Genomic DNA, 16,800 nt, shown 5'->3' with positions numbered 1-16,800 from the left:
ACCAAGGCGTGCTTTCCCTAATGAAGCCTGCCACTGCCAGTGCCCTTCCACTATTCGGATTTAGTTCTTAGACCAAGATAAAGTTCGCAAACCGGGACACTACTTCCGGTTTTTGCAGAGTTTGTAAAACGAATCGTTCGTAAACAGGACTGTTCTTAAACCGATGTACCACTGTATATAAATTCTTTTATCAGTCAATCAATCAATCAGCCTACTGACACTCCACGGCCTTTAATGAAAGAAAAAGACATTGGGAGAGCCAGTCATGGATCTCTCATTTCAGAGAACAGAGATTTCTAACAGAATTCTCAGCACCCTAACCAGACTATAATCCCAAGGATTCTTTGGGGAATGCCATGATTATTTATGTGGAATAAATCTAATATAATTTAGTATTTATCAGATACCCCTCTGCCTCTTCAGGCTATAGCCTTGACATCAAACTAGGCATGCCTAAATGTGTCATTAGAAACTGCATCAGGGTTTTTTAAAATGCTTAAATAGGCCACGGGCGAGATTTTTATCAGGACTTTAGTGCACAGGGAGAAGCAGTTTAAACTTTTCCTCCCCAGCTGCAGTCGCAATGAAAATTGTCCGTGTTCTGCAAATGGCACTGATGGGAGCTTTTTTCCTAAAGTTGATAAAAGTGCTGTGGGGCGGGGGTGGGTTTTTGTCAGTGGTGCAACAGGGGGCGAACAGTTAAATCATATTTCCCAAAGTGCTATGATTCTGCTGAAAATTGCCCCATGTCTGGAATTATTAGTAAAGAAGCAAGTAACACAGGGCTCGTCCACAGCTAGTCCCTTGCCCTAGAAAGCATGGGTCCAAGAGGTTTTCTGCTAGTCCTGTGCTTTAAATGCATGGGTTTTCCATTTGCCCTGCTGCTTTCCCTGAGAAAACTGCTCTTTACCACTGAATTGGAGCAAACATCTTTCCATGGAAAAACCTTTCGACCTTTGCTGCGATTCAGCAGTAAAGAACAGTTTTCCCATGGGAAAGTGACGGAACAAGCGGAGGTGTGCACAAGCCCATAGTTTCTAACGATGCATTTAATGCCACATCTCATTTAGCCCTTAGTGACTTATGTCACTGTTAAATATAGATTTGTTTCGGTGGGTTGTAGGCCAGGGCCTGTTTCTCATTCAAGTTTGATCACCATTGCATTTCTTTTAAGCTTTTGGAAGTGGAATCCTGGGTGGCAGAGAGAGGACTACTCCTGGAAACCCCCGATTATGGGAGGAATGAAGAATCGACTCAGGCACTGCTCCGAAAAGTGGAGGCTGCCAAGCTGGACCTGGAAGGATTCAAGCCCAGAATGGAGAAGCTGAGGGAAACAGGAATGCGCCTCTCAACAAGTGACAACCCAGAGAGGTAGGCGAGTCAAACTGGTTACCGATCTTCTTCAGACATGACTTCAGAGAGTTAACACACACGTAAATGCATACTGACTACGTGAATTGCGAATTGGCTATATTTCTACTGGTATTTGTAGCTCAATACTACTTATAATGTCATATTTTATAAACTGTTTTCTGGTCATTGACCGTATTAAAGATATTTGATTTGATTTTGACGTGTAAGGCTGTCTCTCTTTGCAAATTGCAAAACTATAGAAGCGGGCTAGTAGCTCATTAGGCTGAGCCGGCTCTTTGTTCTGGGTGGTAGATCTCAAATGAGCCATGGAGTTCTCCCTCCCACAACAGATACACACATTTGTTTGCATGTGCTGGTCAGCTGTTCCTATTTAACTGGATGGAAGCCAATGTGCGGAGAGCATTTCTGTGCATAAATCAGAATGCACACACAAGCAGCTTTGAATCACAGTACATGAATCTTTTTATACTGGTTTTATGACTATTATTATAGTGCCTGTGTTCCCTGTATTCCTTTTGAAAGACCTATAACTTAATTGTTTTTTTCTCTCCCCCCCCCTCTATAAAACGCAGCAATTATGAGCCACACTGCATCAGACAATTGTTCTATCTCAGTTGTCTTAAAATGCACAGACAATGGCTTTTAATAAAAATAAATAAACAAATAATAATAAATTTTATGGCATATGACCATCTTTTGTAGATTATTAATTCATGCAATACAGTCCATGCTGTCTCTCCTGTATCATTGCTCTCCAAACAGTTCTTTGGGGACTTTTTATTCTTCAATAAGTTGTTTTTTTTCAATATGCCGTGTTAATGATCATACTCTAGCAACCTTTTAAGGGAGGTTGGGGTGCATCCCTGATATCAGATTGCCTGAACTCACCAATAAATTTATTTTGATTTGCAAAATACTCCTTTTGACCTGTGTTGAATGAGTTAGATGGCCCATTTTCCATGAGCAGGATGCCATCACAGAAACAGAAAAGGGGGCTTTTTTTCTTTTGTATACAATGGTCTTTCAGCATACATAAAATACAAAGGATTTCAACCAAAATGAATGCACCTGCACTCATTCTGCAAATCAATAATCTGCCTGGGAGGTAGGCATTTATGCTACTGATACAGACAATACATGTTTCACCTTGATGTATTAATAAGCTTCAGATCAAGACTGATACTTTCACTAGTAGTGACAGGGGCTGTGCTGGTGAAAGGTGCAGGATACAGTAATTGTGACATGAATCAGTACAGATTTTTCCCTCCCTAAGGCTGTTACCTTTTCCCCCCTAACAGCTCCACTATCCTTCCCAAGCTCCAGGGTGTTCTCGAGGAGTATCTCTCTCTCCTGCAGAGAGCAGAGAGCCAGATAAAAGCGCTGCAGGAGCAATATCAACTGCATCAGTTTGAAAGGGAGACCCAGTTGGTGGGCACCTGGCTTTCGAAAAAGCAGAGCACGGCTGAATCAGATAACTACGGTCAGGATTTGGAGGATGTTGAGGTAAAACAGATTTTATCTCTTGCCAAGCAGGAAGACCTTGGCCATTTTATAGCTGCAGACATCACTGTGTCATTGAAATACATTTTAGAGAGTGACATAGCTCCGTAGAGAGCTCTGGATGGCATATGCTGGTCACTTTCAAAAACTGCCCTTGTTGTTGTTGTCTAGTCGTTTAGTCGTGTCCGACTCTTCGTGACCCCATGGACCAGAGCACACCAGGCACTCCTGTCTTCCACTGCCTCCCACAGTTTGGTCAAACTCATGTTTGTAGCTTCGAGAACACTGTCCAACCATCTCGTCCTCTGTCGTCCCCTTGTCCTTGTGCCCTCCATCTTTCCCAACATCAGGGTCTTTTCCAGGGAGTCTCTTCTCATGAGGTGGCCAAAGTACTGGAGCCTCAGCTTCAGGATCTTTCCTTCCAGTGAGCACTCAGGGCTGATTTCCTTAAGAATGGGGAGGTTTGATCTTCTTGCAGTCCATGGGACTCTCAAGAGTCTCCTCCAGCACCATAATTCAAAAGCATCAATTCTTCGGCGATCAGCCTTCTTTATGGTCCAACTTTCACTTCCATACATCACTACTGGGGTAAGCATAGCTTTTACTATACAGACCTTTGTTGGCAAGGTGATGTCTCTACTTTTTTTCTCTACTGCCCTAGCCATGTATTTTCAGAAATAAGTCCTATTGACTGCAAGTGGGACTTGCTCCTTGGTAAGTGGGGTTAGGGGTGCAGCCTGTGAGCAGTAACATTTAACATTTATGAAAAGTAATGGAATAGCCAAGCTGTCATCAAACTCTTATGTAGGTGCCAAAAAGAAATCCCCCTTCCTTCCATGCAGCTGGACCAGAAACATTTGTTTAATAAATAATAATAATAAAATTTTATTTATATCCCACCCTCCCTAGCCAAAGCCAGGCTCAGAGCGGCTAACAGCAATAAAAGTAAAACAGTTTACATAAAATCACAATCAATTGATTGAAATGCATTCTAAAACCAATTCATTCTAAAATCAATTCAAAATCAAGTTAATGGCAACCATTGGGCTAGAGTTCTGTGAGGATTACCGAAGGAGGGGGTCAGATTGTGCCTTGGCCAAAGGCCTGGTGGAACAGCTCTGTCTTGCAGGCCCTGCGGAAAGATGTCAAGTCCCGCAGGGCCCTAGTCTCTTGTGACACAGCGTTCCACCACATCGGGGCCACAGCTGAAAAAGCCCTGGCTCTGGTTGAGGCCAGCCTAACCTCCCTGTAGCCTAGGATCCCCAAGATGTTTTTATTTGAAGACCGTAAGGTCCTCTGTGGGACATACCAGGAGATGCGGTCCCGTAGGTTTAAAGTTTGTTTGCTTGTTCTTAAATCAACTGACTTTCCAAACTCCAGTTTACCACTTCTTCGATATTATACCAATAGTATTGTGCTTTTGTAGGTATTAGAGCTTCTGAAAAATCTAGAAATATAATTTATCTCCCTATTCTACAGATTCTGGAGAAAAAGTTTGAAGATTTTATAAAGGAAGTACGATCTCTAGGACGTGCCAAGGTTCTTCTGATAAATGACTTAGCATCTCAGCTCAAAGGAGCGTGTCACAGCCAAATAAGTGATATCCAGAAAAAGACTCAACAGGTCAATGACACATGGGAGAGATTGCAGCAGGCCATCCAGATAAGGGCGGAGGTGAGGTCCTAAACTTTCTGGTGTCTTGACTGATTCATTACGGCAGTGCTGTTATTGAAGTGCATTCATACTCTATGAGCCTATTCAGACACACAATTTGTTGTGATGACTTAATCATCATAATCCAATACCCAGGGCTTTTTGTGACAGTACTTGCCAATATGGAGTACCGTCACCTCTTCTTCTTTCTTTCTTTCTTTCTTTCTTCTTCTTCTTCTTCTTCTTTTTTTCTTTTCTTTTCTTTTCTTTTCTTTTTTTTTCTTTTTTTTTTTTTCTTTTTTTTTTTTTTTTTTTGCTGCCCATGTCAGCCATTTTGTGCTGGCACCAATGAGTACCAGCACCTCCTTTTTTATTCAGAAGCTCAAAAAATAAAAGCACTGCCAATACCCATGAATCACATGGAGACGCCCACTGTGCATGTTTACAATTCCTGTAGTCATTTCAGCTACCAATAGGGCTGCCAGTTTCAATCGATAATGCATATCACTGAACAGTAGATACAACTGATTCCTCCATGTGGTCCTCTACAACAAGATGGATCTGCTTGGCAAACAACCTAACTTCTGAATCTCTGAGCCAGTTCCATGACCTTTAATTTCTTTTAAAAAAAAAAAAACCAATGCAAGGGCATGGTTTTACATAGGATCTAATATCTAGAGTAAGGGACGTGGGTTAAACCACAGGACTTGCCTATCAGAAGGTCGGCAGTTCTTTTTTTTTTTATAATAATTTTTATTAATTTCCACACATATAATAAAGAACAATGTAAAACAGTATCACATCATACTCATCGGTTCTTACCCTTCTTTCTTTGACTTCCCCATACCTCCCCATCCCTGCATCCTTGTTTAGTAATTCTTTAGCAACCCTTAAGTCCATTAGCTTAGTTCCCTTTCATAAAAATTTCTTAAGTTTTTTTTGTTTACTGCTGCAATTCTTTACTTCTTACCCCCTGACATCCTAACATTCCTCAATTTTGCAATTATTTTTAAGATATATTTTGAAGTTCTTCCAGTCCTCTTCCACTGTCTCTTTCCCCTGGTCCCGGATTCTGCCCGTCATCTCGGCGAGTCCCATAAAGTCAATCACCTTTGTTTGCCATTCTTCCAGAGTAGGTAGTTCTTGCGTCTTCCAATACTTTGCCAGTAGAATTCTTGCTGCTGTAGTGGCATACATAAAGAAAGTCCTATCCTTCCTTGACACCACTTGGCCCACCATGCCCAAGAGGAAAGCCTCTGGTTTCTTAGGAAAAGTCCACTTAAGGACCTTCTTAATTTCATTATAGATCATTTCCCAGAAAGCTTTAACCTTTGGGCAGGTCCACCAAAGGTGGTAGAAAGTGCCTTCAATCTCATTGCATTTCCAACACTTATTATTAGGCAAATGATAAATTTTTGCAAGCTTGACTGGGGTCATGTACCACCGGTAGATCATTTTCATAATATTTTCTCTTAATGCATTACATGCAGTAAATTTAATACCGGTGGTCCATAACTGTTCCCAGTCAGCAAACATAATATCATGACCGATATCTTGTGCCCATTTAATCATAGCTGATTTCACCGTTTCATCCTGTGTATTCCATTTTAGCAGCAAGTTGTACATTTTTGATAAGTTCTTAGTATTGGATTCCAACAGTTCTGTTTCTAGTTTTGACTTCTCTTTCTGAAATCCTATTTTCCTGTCCTGTTTAAACGTCTCATTTATTTGATAGTAATGCAACCAATCTCGGACCTTAGGCTTTAGTTTCTCATAACTCTGAAGTTTCACCCTTTCACCATCGTATTCTAAAATCTCATGATATTTTGGCCATTTAGAATCCATATAAAGCTTTTTTACTTCCCTAGCTTCCATTGGTGACACCCACCTAGGGGTTTTACTTTCCAACAAATCTTTGTATCTAATCCAAACTTTATACAATGCTTTCCTTACAATATGGTTTTTAAAGCTTTTATACACCTTTACCTTGTCATACCATAAATATGCATGCCAACCAAAACTATTGTCATACCCTTCCAGGTCCAAAATGTCAGTGTTCTCAAGAAGTAGCCAGTGTTTCAACCAGCAGAAAGCTGCTGATTCATAATAAAGTCTTAAGTCCGGCAGGGCAAACCCCCCTCTATCCTTTGCGTCAGTTAAAATCTTAAATTTAATTCTGGGCTTTTTGCCCTGCCAGACAAATTTTGATATATCTTTCTGCCACTTCTTGAAACAATCCATCTTGTCCACAATCTGCAGCGTCTGGAATAAAAACAACATTCTAGGCAATACATTCATCTTAATAGTAGCAATTCGGCCTAACAAGGAAAGTTTCAACCTTGACCATATTTCCAAATCCTTTTTAACTTCTGACCAGCATTTTTCATAATTGTCCTTAAATAAGTTCACATTCTTGGATGTTAAGTTTACCCCCAGGTATTTTACCCTTTTTGTTATTTCCAAGCCTGTTTCATTCTGAAAACTCTCTCTTTCTTCCATTGTTAAATTTTTTTCCAACACTTTCGTTTTTTGTCTATTCAATTTAAAACCTGCTACTCGACCAAATATATCAATTAATTCTAATACTCTTTTAGTACTAGTGTCTGGCTGTTGCAAAGTCAATACTAGATCATCTGCGAATGCTCTTAATTTATAATGTCTAACTCCGACCTGAACTCCTTTAACCAACTGGTCCTTTCTGATCATGTTTAACAATACCTCCAGGACTGATATAAAAAGCAAAGGGGATATTGGGCAACCCTGTCGTGTACCTTTTTCTATAGGTATTTCTTCTGTTACCACATTATTTACAATTAATTTGGCCTTTTGTTGAGAATATATTGCACCTATACCGTTTTCAAAACCTTGGCCTACCCCCATCCCTTGGAGATTCTTTTTCATAAAAGTCCAACAAATGTTGTCAAAGGCTTTCTCTGCATCCACAAAAATCAAAACTGCTTTCCTATTAATGTCAACGTCCAGCAGTTCCAAAATATCTATAATGTTTCTCACATTGTCTGACATATGTCTACCTGGGAGAAAGCCTGTTTGGTCCTTATGAATCTCTTCTGCTAAAACTCTTTTCAATCTTTTTGCCAAAATGTCTACAAAAATTTTGTAATCCACATTGAGTAAAGATATAGGGCGGTAGTTTTTAACCTGGTTCTTCTCAGTCTCTGTTTTCGGTATAAGTGAGATAAAAGCCTCTTTCCACGATTCAGGTGCCTTTTTCCCCTTCAAAATTTCATTGCAAACTTCCTTCAATGGTTGTATCAGCCATTCTTTCAACATTTTGTAGTATTTGGCCGTCAGGCCATCTGGTCCTGGTGATTTTCCCAATTTCATATTTTGAATGGCACCCTCTATTTCTTGTTCTGTTATTTCCTCATTTAAGATCCTTTTACTTTGTTCTGAGATTTTTGGTAAACCGTATTTTCTGATGAATTCTTCTATTTCTTGCTCGTTGATTGGCCCTTGTGCATACAATTTCTTAAAAAAGCTTTGAAAACAATTGTTGATCTCATTGGGTTTATGGATAATTTTTCCATCCATTTCTAAACTTGTTACAGTATTCATTTTCTGCCTTTTTTTCAATTGCCATGACAGAAGTTTCCCACATTTATCCGCTGATTCAAAAGTTCTTTGTCTCATTTGCCTTATCTTCCATTCTATTTGTTGGTTCATAAGCTCCATGTACTGCATCTGATAGAACTTTATTTCTCTCAAAATCTCATGGGATTTTGGTTTAGACCTCAACTTCTTCTCTCCTTCTTTTATTTTTTCTAAAAAAATTTCCTTCTTCTCATTTTGTTGCTTCCTCTTAATAGAATTTTGTTGAATCAGGAAACCTCGCATCACGGCTTTGCTTGCGTCCCAAATTATTCTTTTTTCCACATCTGTTTTCCTGTTGATCTCAAAGTAATCTTTTAATGTTTTAAGGGCCTTCTTGTGGATCTCTTCATCCTTAAATAGGGTGTCATTCATTCTCCATCTAAAGGATCCAGTTGTTGTTAGTTTCATCTCCATCTTCACCGCATTATGGTCGGAGCACGTTTTTGGGCATATTTCTACTTTTTTTGTTCTTGGCGCCAGACTGCTAGAAATCCAGATTTGGTCTATTCTTGTCCATGTCATTTTTGCTTCAGAGAAGAAAGTTCCCTCTCTCTCTAGAGGGTTCTTTATTCTCCAAATATCAATCAAGTCCATTGTTTCAGTCATTTCGAAAAAGATCTTTGGTAGTCTCCCTTCTTTTGAAATCACTTGTCTCTGTGCTTTATCCATGTTTATTGAGACAACTCCATTCATGTCTCCCATCATTAGGATTTTATATTCTAAAAAGTCAACTAATGTCTCATGCAACTTCCTAAAGAATTCGGCCTTCCCTTCATTTGGGGCATAAACTCCCACAATTAATATCTTTTCTCCTTGAATTTGTATTTCAATTGCCAGGTATCTTCCTTGTTCATCTTTAAATATCAATTTTGGAGCCAACTTTTCCTTTGCATAGATCACCACACCTCTTTTCTTTACTTTGTCTGATGAGATAAATTCTTGACCAAGTCTCTTATTTATCAGTAATTTCCTATGTATCCTGACAATATGGGTTTCTTGCAAACATATTATGTCTAATTGTTCTTTCTTCAAAATGTGAAAAACCTGTCGTCTTTTCCGAGGAAGGTTCAAACCGTTACAGTTCCAACTAAGGAGTTGCAGAGACATTTTGTATTTAGGTAGCTGTTCCTCCAACTGCTCCAAGCTTCTGCTCTTCCTCCGATGGTGGTAGTGAAAGTCCAAATGACAAATTTGCTATATCAGGTGGTTCCCTCTCCTCCACGGTTCCTTTCTGCAGATCCTCCAGGTACCTCTCCAAAAATTGTTCTTTGTCCTGAATTGTTTTTATTTTAATCTTCCTTCCTTTGAAGTTAAAGGACAATCCTTGTGGAAACTCCCATCTGAATGGTATAGTGTTTTTCTTCAGCAGGTCTGCTAGGCTTTTGTAATATGTTTTCACCTCTAAAATGTATTTAGGAATGTCCTTAAAAATCTGTATCTGACAATTTTGGATCACCAATGCCTTTTGATAATGCAGATTCAATATTCTATCTCTTTCTTCTTTTGATCTCAGTGTAATTAGACAGTCCCTTGGTTTTTTATCCTGCTTTCTACCCAGTCGAAAGGCTGATATTATCTCAAGTTCCTCGTCTTCCTCCCATTCCTCCTGCCAAAAAGTTATAATGTTCTCTGTAAGAAATTTCACAAGGTTGTCCCCTTCCCCTTCAGGCACCAATCTAAATTTTAAGTTCTTCTCTTTACGTTGAAGTTCCAGTAAGGAGAGGGCTGCATCATGCTCATTCACTTTTTTAATAATGGGCCCAAACTTTTCCCTTGTCTCTTCAGCCGTTGTTTTTGCACTTTCTGCGATCTTTCGTGTTTCTGAATTTTCCTGAATTAATCTATTTATAGAATCTGTGTTAGATTTAACACTAGCTGTATTCACATCCAATCTTGTTGTCAACTCTGTTAATTTTTTAGAATTCTCTGTCGATAGCTTTGTCAATGCTTCCAGGGATTGATTTATTTTAAGTAGTGCCTGAGTCATAGGATCCATAGAAGCTGGTGTTTTTTCCTGCACAGCTACAGTTCCTGATATAGAGCCCCTTTTCTTCTGAGATTGTTTTGCTTTCTGCCTTGTTACTATCTCTTCTGTAGGGGCACTCATATCCTCAAGGTCGTTTTCACAGAGTTGATTCCCAAGTGGAAAATCCCACTGTTACTTTTCCAAGTGCAACAGTTTCACATAGAACCCTCTAGAGGGAGCATTCAATTGTATCCAAATGGCAAAGATAGAAAAAAACAAAGAGGCAAGGAAGTATAACAGTAGCCAGAAGTTTCCAATATCCAAATTGTAATGTCTCTATTTTCTATGTGGCCAAAATGCAACAGGGTACATCTAAGGTCCGGTAACTTTGTTGCAAACAAACCCCCACTTCTCAAAGTTTGACAGTCCACGTCCCGGTGTCTTATTTGGGCAGCCCGACCCCGGGGGATTTGGCAATGGAAGATCTTAATTTTCCATTAATTTTCCAGCAGGTTAACAACGTTCCAATCCCTTCCCCCCTTCTCCTGCCAATCTGGGGGGAGGTTTTAAGTCCGATGTCAGTTTGACAGCTTAAAAAAATTAGAAAGATTCCCTTTAAGTGCAGCTTGATTTTCGTTGCTTTATCTCTTCTGCAGTTCCGGGGAGGCAGACTTCCTTAATTTTTGCCTTTCCCGTTTTCAGCCAAATTTCTTTTTTAATGTCCCGTTACTTTTTCAATCTTACTCACGGGTGCTGTAGTCAAATTCCAATTGCAGGAAGGAATCGGCGCTCTCCGCTCATGGCGACGCGGCTTCACTCCGCTAGCTGGGTGACGACTCTCAGCACCGCGCTTACCCCGATGCCGCTCAGAAGCCTTTAAAAAGGCTCCCTCACAGTACCGGGGGGCGCAAAAGGTGCCCACCGAATCTCCTTTGTTCACAGGCTCCGCGCCTGTGATTTTAGGGGTCCCCCGCTTGCCGTAGCGGGTAAGACCCGAACTAACGAAGCAGTCCTGCCTCGGAGCTCGAGGCTCGGACCGCCATTAAGCGCTGGCGCCGACCGGAAGTCAGAAGGTCGGCAGTTCTAATCTCCACAATGGAGTGAGCTCCCATTGCTCAGTCCCTGCTCCTGCCAACCTAGCAGTTCGAAAGCACGTCAAAGTGCAAGTAGATAAATAGGTACCGCTCCGGCGGGAAGGTAAACGGCATTTCTGTGCACCACTCTGGTTTGCCAGAAGCGACTTAGTCATGCTGGCCACATGACCTGGAAGCTGTACGCCGGCTCCCTCAGCTAATAAAGCAAGATGAGCGCCACAACCCCAGAGTCGTCACAACTGCACCTAATGGTCAGGGGTCCCTTTACCTTTACCTAATATCTAGAGTGACATTTAAGATTGTACCATGCATAGCATTCTAGCTGCACAAGTCAGTTTTCCTGTTTTCATGTCTGCTGCAATACTGTGACAGTAAGGTTGGCATTGCTAACACATCTTTCCCTTCATCAGAATCTCAGAGCTGCTCATGAGGTTCACCAATATGATCGTGATGTGGATGACCTAAAGGGTTGGATGCAGGAGAAAGAGGCGGTTGTGGATAGGGATGATTATGGCTATGACCTGCCAGGTGTGCAGACCCTCCTCAGCCAACATGAGGGACTCGAGGTAAGTGGAATGGACCACCTTGAAAAAACTACATCAAGGATAGCCAATATGGTGGCCTCCAGATGTTGTTGGAGTCCCATCAGCTCTCTCAAATCCCAGCCAGTGTGGCCAGTGCTCAGGCACGGTGGGACAACATCTGGAGAGCACCACATTGGCTACCCCTGAGCTGCATGATGAATGAAATCAAAAGATCCTGCATTTTCCTTTGCAGAGGTTCCAGCTCTTGTACTCTTGTTGTTTGTTCCCTTCCAGAAATAAGTCCTTATTTCTCTTTTACAGAAAACACTTCACTACTATGGATGGTCAAAAGCAGTTTATATTTGGTCCATGTCAGTTTTCTTTGTTGGTTCATAAGTTTGTTCTGTCCCATTTCTGCATTATTCAGTGGGGGGTGGTTGTTAAACTGCATGAAGATTTGGACTTTGTGTGCATGTTTTAGCTTGAAGTACACATTTTTGTGTGCAATCTGGCTTTTTTAAAAATAAAAAATCATTTTAACCCCACTCCTAAAGTTGTTTTTAATGACTAGCTGGGATGGAAACTGTTCGGATAGCCTAATGGAATGGGCTGCTGGAAGGCACCAAAGGGAAGGCCGCAGGAAGATGGTCTCACTACAGAGGTGATTGAATAGCCTCACTTCCCTTCTCTCCTCTTAATCAACAACCTGATACTCTGTAGCTTTTTTGGGCTGAGAGCTGTTTTTCAAAATTTGAAGAAGTAGAAAAAAGCAAACGAGAACTGCTCTCTGATCTGTACATTAGTCTGAGAACTGCAAATCAGGCTAGTTAGTTTCAAAAATGTGGACTGAAAAAAATCCTTGAGCACATTAACTACACGTTCAGGCTGGTCTCTGAGCTTACGGACCACCTAAATTTAGAGTTGCAGGCCCACATCTGCCTAGAATTCATGCAATTCCCCTTAAGTCAAGTTAATTGAGGGTGATATTTGTGAGACAAATTTGCACATTTCCACCAACTTTTTTTATTTTTAGAGTTCAGAACTCCTCTAGGTTCACTCCACTTTGTAAAGAATTCATATGCAGTTATGAAATAAATAAATAAGAGAAACAATATCCTGCAGACTTCAGTTAACTTCCCTTGCTGTGTTCCAGAGGGAATTAGCCGTCATTGCAAAAGAGCTGGAAAGGATCAGGGGGGAGGCCTGGCGTCTTGGCCGCCTATACCCTCAGCCCAGGAGCAACATGATGAAAAGACTAGCAGAAGCAGATGAGTGCTGGGAGCTACTGGACAAGAAGTGTCTGGAGAGAAAGCAGAAGCTGCAGCAGGCAGAACATGTTCAGATCTATTTCAACGACTGCAGAGAACTAATGTACGTACAAGCTGAACAAATACACAGTATGAAGATCCTTGGATGCATTAAAGCAATAAAGGTGGAACATTGGCACCGTAAAATCAGTTTATGTCAATGGGACTAATATGCGATTGTAACAGAGCAGTTTGTGTGTGTACTTAATTTAAAATATACATGCTGTTTTTCCAGCAACAAAACAGAGCCGATGGGAAGGCCAGGGGGGGACAGAAAAAGGGGGGGCAGGTTTTTCAGGGTTTTCCAAAGCTGTTCTTTTTCAGGGGGGAAATGGGAGGGAAAGTATGTGGAATTTTCAAACTATATCAAACTTGTTTTTTCAATTTCTTTTTAAACAGCTTTGGGGGAAAAGAGAAAAAAATGGGGTGGGACTGGGTTCTCCCCCCAAAAAAAAATTTTCTGGGTTTTTTTCCAGACCTTCCCATATCAAATCATTAGAAACAACATAGATAACCATTTCAACAATAAAAAATGTAATCCATCAGAAAAATAAAGACAAACAAATAAATAAATAACATGTGAGGTCCCTGCAGCCTGGAGGCAGGCAAATGCTATCCCCATCTTTAAAAAAAGGGGAGAAAGAAGACCCAGGTAACTACCAGACAATCAGCTTGACACTGATACCAGAAGGTGCTAGAACATTTTAGCACCATTCCAAGCTGCCATAATCCCTCTGAGAATTGTTTGGATGCACTTTAAGTACAATAGAAAACTATTGTGGGTGCACTAATGTTGTGAATGAAAAAACTTCTACCTGCCCTTCCACTTTTATTCATGGCAAAAATATTGGTGCTCAGAGCCTCCCTTTTGGTTAACTCCTTTAGGGCCTGGGCCAAAGAAATGCAAGCCCTGATTATATCCGAGGAACTGGCCAATGATCTTCTTGGTGCTGAGCTGCTTATTAAACGCCATGAGGAACACAAGAGTGATATAGAGATGCGATGGCTGAAATACGAAGACTTGGAACAAGCCGGAAACAACCTATTGAAGGCTGGGCACTTTATGTCCATAGAGGTAAGCCAGTGTGGTGTAGTGGTTAAGAGCAGTAGTCTCGTAATTTGGTGAACCCAGTTCGCTTCCCCGCTCCTCCACATGCAGCTGCTGGGTGACCTTGGGCTAGTCACACTTCTCTGAAGTCTCTCAGCCCCACTCACCTCACAGAGTGTTTGTTGTGGGGGAGGAAGGGAAAGGAGAATGTTAGCCGCTTTGAGACTCCTTCGGGTAGTGATAAAGTGGGATATCAAATCCAAACTACTTCTTCTTCTTCTTCTTCTTCTTCTTCTTCTTCTTCTTCTTCTTCTTCTTCTTTTCATGGGTGAGATATTATTGATTGAGAATATTGAGAAGAAATTAGTTAGGAACAGCAACTCGGGATACTGAAAAGGGCCAAGGAACATATAATGTGGCCCATCTCTCAAATGGTTTGAGCAGGATGCATGATCAAAAACCCTATCCCATAGTCTTGTCTCCGGAATGAATTCTCCCTCTCATCCAGGAGCCCATGTTACCCAGACCAGCAAAGTTGCTATGCCAGGTACCTTCAAACCAACCCTTCCATCAAGGGGAAATATTTTGTCTTCAACCTCCTGCTGTGCCTGCAAAACACAGCTGAGACATAACTAGATGTTTTAAACAGCATAACTGACAACTGTGTCCAGTTTTTTTTTTTATTTTTTACAAATGCAGTACTCAGTGCAGGAATACCGATTTTCATCAAGACTTCCATCCTCAACCACAAGTTTGATTAAAAATACCCTCCATGCTGCAATTAGCCTGGGAGGGGACTCTCTTTAGCACTAATTTGCTTCAGCACTACCTCAAATAGATTTTTTAAATCTAGTTTGCCAATGAAATCGAAAATTACTACAGCAAATCTTGCTCTTGTACTTTATACATGATGTGGATGTATGTACAGTGGTACCTTGGGTTACATACGCTTCAGATTACAGATTACAGATGCTTCAGGTTACAGACTCTGCTAACCCAGAAATAGTACCTCAGGTTAAGAACTTTGCTTCAGGATGAGAACAGAAATCGTGCTCCGGCGGCACGGCGGCAGTGGGAGGCCCCATTAGCTAAAGTGGTGCTTCAGGTTAAGAACAGTTTCAGGTTAAATACGGACCTCCAGAACGAATTAAGTACTTAACCCAAGGTACCACTGTACTTTGGAGTTGGCAGCCTCAGCCACACAACATGGAAGAGCCAACTTCAAGTTTATTCTCAGCAACAGCAGCTCCCAGAGTGAACTTGAACACATATCACTATCTGCAAGCCTTCCCTTCTGTTTGGGGTTATTGCAAGGAGGATAAAATATGGATGTAGTGGGTAAGGTTCTCTTGACTTAGGTGTGACTTCGAAAATAAATAAAAACTAAATTAGTAAATCTCCAATCTTGTAATCTAAAAGCATAAGCTGTGTTGAGCAGGGCAGAAGTGCAACCTGATATGGAACAAACAGGTCGGGTTTAAGGGCCTTGGGGGCTTCCTCAGACATGTGGTCCTTTGCAGACTATTAGGGAAGGGGGGAGAGGAGAGAGCTTCATTTGAAAAGCACCCCACGGTCTTGATATCTATGTAACTTCATACACTGACCTTTACAATGATACCCGACTTGCCTTGTGTATAATTTGTAAGGAGATCTGCAGATCATGGGGGTAAGAACATCTCCAGAATTTGTTAAAAGATCCTGTTGCTGTTATGGACGTCACTTTACATACTTTGAGAAACCCCACTGTGTTTCTGCTTCTGTTTTGAAGATAAAAATAAATGCTACTCGCAGAGCAGGAGAACAGATGGGCTTGTCTTATCCAACTAGAAAACATGAAGGTGCATGGCAGGCTTAGGAGAAAGCATTCTTTATAAATAGGATAGCTTGGGCAGCTTGTGTGCCTGAGGTTTTTTTACTGCATTCAGTAATGTGTGTTCCAGGTACATGCAGTTTCACTGAAAAATTTGCTATGTTTGAAATTTATCTGGATGAGTAAAGGGGCCCAAAGTCTGTTTTACAGACTTTATAAAGCACGGGTGGCTCTCCTGGTGTTGTAGGGATATAACTCCCATCATTCTTGCTCTTCTTGAATCCATTTTCATTTTTAATAGAGTAATCCTGCTAATAAGAACAATAGCAATTTAAAGAGTGCCACATGTAAATAGTAAACATGCAGGCCTTTCTTAGTGGCAGCTTCCCTAAAGAGGTATGCTAGACCACTGTACAACTTACTTTTGGGCATGCTGTTTAGACCTTTTAATTCAAGCAAACGTTTTAACTGGAACCTTTGCGGTGGTGTTTTTTGACAATACAGATGTTTTATCTTTCCAATATCTACTGATATTTGGTTGATTCATTTGTTTAAATCTATCATTTTTTTATTGCACATTACTTTGCGTGCCTTTTGACAGTAAATAACATTCTGTGGTTTTGCAAAATACAAAACCATACTTTCCAAATGGACACAAGGGGAGGTCATAAATTCAGTCTACCTTGTGAATGCCAAATAAAAACGTTCAGTTCCTTTATCTTTCCCCACCCTTCCTTCAATTTAAATCTTGGGAATTATGAATTGTTCCCTGTTTAGGAAGTTTTTAATGTTTGATATTTTACTGTGTTTTTAATATCCTGTTAGAAGCCACGCAGAATGGCTGGGGGGGCCTAGCCAGATGGGCAGAGTATAAGTATTATTATTATTATTATTATTATTATTATTATTTAT

General features: G+C 40.8%; 1 protein-coding gene across 2 annotated transcripts in view; it reads left to right on the top strand.

Moving 5' to 3' along the window:
* The window catches only part of SPTBN5 (spectrin beta, non-erythrocytic 5), a gene marked incomplete at its 5' end in the record, with an annotated part of 114,041 nt that overhangs the window by 86,441 nt on the left and 10,800 nt on the right, over window positions 1-16,800 (top strand). For both annotated transcript variants that reach the window (XM_079964222.1, XM_079964223.1), the window contains 6 exons: window positions 1,175-1,371; window positions 2,673-2,877; window positions 4,354-4,548; window positions 11,610-11,765; window positions 12,877-13,094; window positions 13,916-14,105. In XM_079964222.1, the coding sequence (XP_079820348.1) occupies window positions 1,175-1,371; window positions 2,673-2,877; window positions 4,354-4,548; window positions 11,610-11,765; window positions 12,877-13,094; window positions 13,916-14,105 (1,161 nt within the window). The remainder of the gene's footprint in view (window positions 1-1,174; window positions 1,372-2,672; window positions 2,878-4,353; window positions 4,549-11,609; window positions 11,766-12,876; window positions 13,095-13,915; window positions 14,106-16,800) is intronic.

Source organism: Podarcis cretensis (genome assembly GCF_951804945.1).
Source record: "Podarcis cretensis genome assembly, chromosome: 1".
Classification (NCBI taxonomy): domain Eukaryota; kingdom Metazoa; phylum Chordata; class Lepidosauria; order Squamata; family Lacertidae; genus Podarcis; species Podarcis cretensis.
The sequence above is the reverse complement of the archived record's forward strand: the minus strand, read 5'-3'. Positions and strand labels throughout refer to the sequence as shown.